The sequence below is a fragment of the Limulus polyphemus genome, unplaced genomic scaffold, assembly GCF_000517525.1.
Source record: "Limulus polyphemus unplaced genomic scaffold, Limulus_polyphemus-2.1.2 Scaffold11009, whole genome shotgun sequence".
In the NCBI taxonomy this organism is placed as follows: Eukaryota; Metazoa; Arthropoda; class Merostomata; order Xiphosura; family Limulidae; genus Limulus; species Limulus polyphemus.
In genome coordinates, this window is record NW_013676619.1 from 1 (window position 1) to 6,940 (window position 6,940).

At 34.4% G+C, this 6,940-nt stretch overlaps 1 protein-coding gene across 1 annotated transcript; it reads left to right on the forward strand.

Annotated features, from left to right (window-relative positions):
* The first annotated feature begins 1,393 nt into the window (after positions 1 to 1,393).
* On the forward strand, positions 1,394 to 5,835 carry LOC111083747 (protein pinocchio-like). Its single transcript, XM_022380418.1, has 3 exons — positions 1,394 to 1,641; positions 2,911 to 3,040; positions 5,268 to 5,835. Exons 1-3 carry the CDS (start codon positions 1,562 to 1,564, stop codon positions 5,340 to 5,342), a joined length of 285 nt encoding a protein of 94 aa, XP_022236126.1. The 5' UTR covers positions 1,394 to 1,561; the 3' UTR covers positions 5,343 to 5,835.
* The last annotated feature ends 1,105 nt before the right edge of the window (positions 5,836 to 6,940 follow it).

The following is a 6,940-nucleotide window of genomic DNA, read 5'->3' on the forward strand; positions in this document are numbered from 1 at the left end:
AAGGGTTTTTACAGCAATCGGGCTATAGGGTTTTTAGAGCACTCGGGTTATAGGGTTTTTAGAGTACTCCGGTTATAGGATTTTTAGAGCACTCGGGGTTATAGGGTTTTTACAGCACTCTGGTTATAGGGTTTTTACAGCACTCGGGTTATATGGTTTTTACAGCACTCGGGTTATATGGTTTTACAGCACTTGGGTTATAGGATTTTTACAGCACTCGAGTTATAGGGTTTTTACAGCACTCGGGTTATATGGTTTTTACAGCACTCGGGTTATATGGTTTTACAGCACTCGGGTTATAGGGTTTTTTACAGCACTCGGGTTATAGGGTAAAAATGTCAGTCATATCTCTCCAAGAATGAAAAACACTTTATGTAAAACAACGCCGTGTAGTTTTAACTGTTCTAAAAAATATCTAGTTAGATTAACCCAAATAAGACGCTTTTACCGCTACCTATCGGAAAATAATTGTATTATAATAAGGAACTACACCAGCAAAGGCTTTGTCAATTCTCATATTTTCTATACATATTTCAAATGGTGTGAATATGCACGTTTAATCGTTGGAAATTACAATCACGTATACTAAAGTGGTTTATTTACACTGTATTCTCTGAAGCTATGCCTCGATTGATGAAGATATCCGCCATGTTTTGGCAACGTATATACACTTTCATAGAGACATCCCTGACGTCACATGAGGTTATTCCTTTTCTTTTACTTTGGGAGCGTTTTGCATTATATTTGACAAGAAAGAGTAAACTAATAGTTTTATTATTTCCCTGTTATGAAATAAACTTCTAATTTGCTTGTTAATTTATTTCTTTAATATTTTATGCTCTACTGCATAAGGCTATATTCTGTTATGTTACCAGTCATGCGGTTGGTTCAGTCTGTTATTTCCTGTGTTTGGGTCTCACTTCATTGCGCGGGCTCATTAATGCGCTTGCGCGATTGTGTACGCCATTATTATTTTGTTTATGGTCCAGCAAATTAAAGTTATTATGTGTGCTAACCCTACCCCCATTTCATTGCGAGGAAACATTCTTTCAATTTTAAAATATATGTAAACATCTCTAAACCACTTGATGTACTTGGTAATGCCCTTATTATTAAGGGGCCCTACACGAATTCTAGCCATTCTTGAAACACGCGCCATTTATCAAACAACTAGTTTGTTGCCCTTATTGTGCACTTTATGGTTTTACCTTCATCGTGGATTATCTACTGGTCCCTATTAGTTGAAATTTATTAGGAATTGAAGAGAAACGTAATGGCAACAAGAGGTAAATAACAAAAACAAAACCTGTTTTGTTCAATATTTTCGTCTCAGTGACGCATATTATAAGTTTGTGTTTTCGTTATTTTATTTAACAATGAATATTTCTTACCACCAGGGTTTCACATCCGCCAGTCTAAGTCCGATCCTTTATTGTTGTCTAATGTTAACTACTCACATTTCGACTACAATGATATTGACAATATCAGCTTCCACAAAACGACGCTACTGTATGAGTGGAGCCATCAGGCTGGATTTTGGGACCCAGATCACTGTCACAGTATGGAAGACTTCCAGTCATATAGAGATAACGGCGTGTTGACACTAGAGGAATTACGAAACCATTATAGCTCCTGCTTTACGTAAGTCTGAGAAACCATTATAACTCCTGCTTTACGTAAGTCTAAGAAACCATTATAACTACTGTTTTACGTAAGTCTAAGAAACCCTTATAACTACTGCTTTACGTAAGTCTGAGAAACCATTATAACTCCTGCTTTATGTAAGTCTAAGAAAACCATTATAACTCCTGCTTTACGTAAGTCTAAGAAACCATTATAACTACTGTTTTACGTAAGTCTAAGAAACCATTATAACTACTGTTTTACGTAAGTCTAAGAAACCATTATAACTACTGCTTTACGTATGTCTAAGAAACGATTATAACTCCTGCTTTATGTAAGTCTAAGAACCCATTATAACTCCTGCTTTACGTATGTCTAAGAAACCATTATAACTCCTGCTTTATGTAAGTCTAAGAACCCATTATAACTCCTGCTCTATGTAAGTCTAAGAAACCATTATAACTCCTGCTTTATGTAAGTCTAAGAACCCATTATAACTCCTGCTTTATGTAAGTCTAAGAAACCATTATAACTCCTGCTTTATGTAAGTCTAAGAAACCATTATAACTCCTGCTTTACGTAAGTCTAAGAAACCATTATAACTACTGCTTTACATATGTCTAAGAAACCATTATAACTCCTGCTTTATGTAAGTCTAAGAACCCATTATAACTCCTGCTCTATGTAAGTCTAAGAAACCATTATAATTCCTGATTACAGTTTGCCAATTTTTAATTTATCCACGTGACATTTCAAAGAATCTCATATCAAAGTATAACGATGACGTGGCTAATTGTGTTCTTGAGTAACAAGTTAGATTGGGCAAACTCTGATAAGTAACGTCTACTGACATTTATAGGGAAAAGATCGAAGTAATTTTTAATATCTTTACTATCAGCAAAAACTTGCAGGCCTTCAAATCTGAAGTACCGTAAACGTTCAGACAAAGAAACATTTGATGCCAGTCCTTAAAGAAGAGATAGTAAACTGACCATGGAAATTAGACTGAATTCAAAGTTGGTGACTAAGCTATGGGAATGAATTAAAAGTGATTTGCTAGATCTAACGAAAGGGGGCGTTCTCATAGCATTTTGAATTTTAATGTAGGATGTATTTAAGTGACTTGAAGCCGGTTTTCCATACTGGTGGTGGGTAAAGCGCAGATAGCCCATTGTTTAGCTTTGTGCTTAACTACAAACACACAAGTGGAAACCAAAAATTTCAAGTTAACTTAGTGTATTTAACATGATCGAGTGTGATCACCCACTAAATAAGATTTATTTGCAGGTGTGGGGTGAGTTGGAGTGAGGACCATGTGTCTCTGGACTGTTCAGAATGTGGTGGATATGCGATGCAACGTCCGTGTCCTGCTTGTGACGGACAGTGCTGTAGCATCTGGAGCAGAGACATGGCAGCAGTGAGTTACTTTTAAACTTAGGATACAGACTTGGCAAGATTGTTTAAACTTAGGATACAAACTTGTTGTTTGGTGTCAACCTGGTGATCTTCCAGATACTCTAAACCTTCGGTTTAGAGTATCTAGAAGACCACCAGGTTGATATCAACACGTGTTGGTGGTAGCTGAATGATACAAGGTATATAAAGAGAAGGTTTAGAGTATTTACAAGATCATCAGGTTGATACCAACACATGTTGGTGGTAGCTGAATGATACAAGGTATATAAAACAAGATCATCAGGTTGATACCAACACGTGTTGGTGGTAGCTGAATGATACAAGGTATATAAAGAGAAGGTTTAGAGTATCCAGAAGATCACCAGTTTGATATCAACACGTGCTGGTGGTAGCTGAATAATACAAGGTATATAAAGAGAATTAGATACTATAAAACTTATCTTTATATACCTTGTATCATTCAGCTACCACCAACACGTGTTGATATCAACCTGGTGGTCTTCTAGATACTCTAAACCTTCTCTTTATATACCTTGTATCATTCAGCTACCACCAACACGTGTTGATATCAACCTGGTGGTCTTCCAGATACTCTAAGCCTTCTCTTTATATATCTTGTATCATTCAGCTACCACCAACACGTGATGGTATCAACCTGGTGATCTTCTAGATACTCTAAAACTTATCTTTATATACCTTGTATTATTCAGCTACCACCAGCACGTGTTGATATCAAACTGGTGATCTTCTGGATACTCTAAACCTTCTCTTTATATACCTTGTATCATTCAGCTACCACCAACACGTGTTGGTATCAACCTGATGATCTTGTAGATACTATAAAACTTATCTTTATATACCTTGTATCATTCAGCTACCACCAACACGTGTTGATATCAACCTGGTGATCTTCTAGATACTCTAAACCTTCTCTTTATATACCTTGTATCATTCAGCTACCACCAACACGTGTTGATATCAACCTGGTGGTCTTCCAGATACTCTAAGACCTTCTCTTTATATACCTTGTATCATTCAGCTACCACCAACACGTGTTGGTATCAACCTGGTGATCTTGTAGATACTCTAAAACTTATCTTTATATACCTTGTATCATTCAGCTACCACCAACACGTATTGGTATCAACCTGGTGATCTTCCAGATACTCTAAACCTTCTCTTTATATACCTTGTATCATTCAGCTACCACCAACACGTGTTGGTATCAACCTGGTGATCTTGTAGATACTCTAAAACTTATCTTTATATACCTTGTATCATTCAGCTACCACCAACACGTGCTTTACTTTAACTCTTTGTGAGCCAATCTGGTTTTTTACTTGCAGCCACCCTTTTCTTTCTATAAGGAATATGTTTACCTTGAATATTTAAAAATGTGCCACATCTGGTCAGTGTCTCCAAGTAACTTAGCTGCACAATTCACAACATATAATTTCTTCAAATCTCCATATGCAACAAAACATCGAACCTATTAGAGCAATGATCACTTGCACCCAGATATTCCATAATATTCACCCTCTCGATCATTTCTATATTATAAATTAACAATATGTCTAAAATAGCATTGTTTCTAGTAGGTTCCTTGACCAACTGGTAAAGAAAGCCATCTTGAACAGTTTTCAAAAACCTTTCTTTCTCATGATTTGGCCCCCCCAGTGGCACAGCGGTATGTCTGCGGACTCACAACGCTAGAATCCGGGTTTCGATACCCGTGGTGGGCAGAGCACAGATAGCCCATAGTGTAGCTTTGTGCTTAATTACAAACAAACAATTCTCATGATTTGACTCTAACATTTCCCACTCTATATTCCTGAACCATAAAACAAATTCAGTTGTGGGTGTGGCGTATGTGAGTGAAAAACGTTTATTTTATTTTTTTTGCCGTGTTCGAAACTTACCCGAAGAAAAGTATATCTTAGAATGTATTTTAATTCTATTTTACACCGCGTCAACCAATAACATAAAGATATTCAGTACAAAGACACTGCAACTTCTATTAATAATAATGAATAACTACTTGTGCTGCCCTCTAGTGAATAAACGTGTACTTATGGAAGTTTAGCGCGATTATTAACCTTTTGGTATATTTATGAGACCATTTTACATTCAATGTTTAACTGCTAACATATTTGTCTTTTTAGATTATTGTGGGATGTTAATACAGCTAGTAATTATCTTGATTTTAACTTCTGTTTTATCTTCACCAGTCTCACCACAGCAGACAAGCCAAGTGGGAGGGCCAGTGCAAAGGGGGCTGGAAAGTTCCAGAGAGGTTGCTATAGCCATAAGGACCCCACTGAGCTTCTTTCAGAAGCTGTTACAAACATGAAAAACAATTTATGACCAGTTTATTTATATATATATATATATATATATATATTAATGATGTAAAAGTTTAAAAAATTGGCATTTGTAAATAACAAAAATGTACAATAACTTATATGTGTTTGCAATATTTTTCTGTGAAGGAAAGGAGTGTTAATATCTTGTTCAGTTTCGATTATTTTACTTGTTTCAACCATCTGTTGTTTATTTTGACTATCTCCAAGGTACTTTTGAAAGGTTTTCGTGAACTTGATAATTTTTTCAATGTATTTAGGTCGCTCAAAGCTTTCACATTAACAGAAGCCTATAAATAACTACCACTGAGCTAATGGAGTCTTATCCTTAAATATTTGTTGGCCGAGAAAGAAATCTGGGGTACTAGAATTAAAGTATCTGAATAATACGATACCAATTTGTAATGTTTGGTTATAGTCAAGAAACTAAATTAAACTCTTTCAAAAAGAATCTGGTGGGTTAATCCCTTAAAGTTTTATTATTTTATGAACTGTGTTGAGTATTTTATTAGCATAATATATATATTTTTTCTCCCAAATGTAACCACGACCTGATTTTAGTTTGAGTCACAGAGTTCTAAAGTTAATTGAATGAAATCAACATTATCCATAAGCATGCCCTCTGGTGTTATTATCCATTGGATATTTCATCGCTTAGTAATCTAGTTGGTAGTTTAAAATAACTGTCATTATCATCAAGAAGACCACATAGTTTACCTACATTTTCATGATATAACACATTGGAATCCAGCTAATTATACAATTTTCCTATATAAAATTAAATGTATTAATTTCTTACAAAATCAAACCAACGGATATTAAGTAACAACATAGTATCTAAAACAGATTAATGTTAAACCTTATCGAAGTTAAGAAGGTTTGGTGCAATTTGTTTTTTACACATTAGTAATTATATATATATATATATATATAGAGAGAGAGAGAGAGAGAGACAGACAGACAGACAGAGCCATCTATTGAACAGGTTTGTTATTAAAGAAGATAAAACTTAAGTAATTTCGGTGTTTCAGACTATATTTTGAGGTTTTCTCATAGATCAGATAATGTACAAAGAATTATTTCAAATTTCCAAATGGGTATAATTTTGAAGCCACTTTTGTTCGGCCAAATCATTTGAGTTTTGAAATTAAAATCATTTTGTGTTAAGACTTTAATATTTTTATATTTATATATGCTAGTGTTAGCAAACACCAAAAAAGATGTAGTTAGCGCAGTTCTTCATTTTATTGAAATGATTTTCCTGTGTTGGTACTTTACAATATGGTAATACTTAAAATTAAGTCGAATTTTGAACTAAATAATGGAATACATTTACAGTTGTATTGAGTCTTGATATGAACAATGCAATACATTTTAAAATTTGTCAATAACCTTACTGTATTCTTGCCTTTAAATCTTTCATAATCATCATTTTATCAAATATATATCTTTTAATTTAAAATGTCATGATATACTTTATCCAGTATCTTAAAAATATATCTTCTTTAAAACTGTAAGATTCACTTCATCAAATATATTAT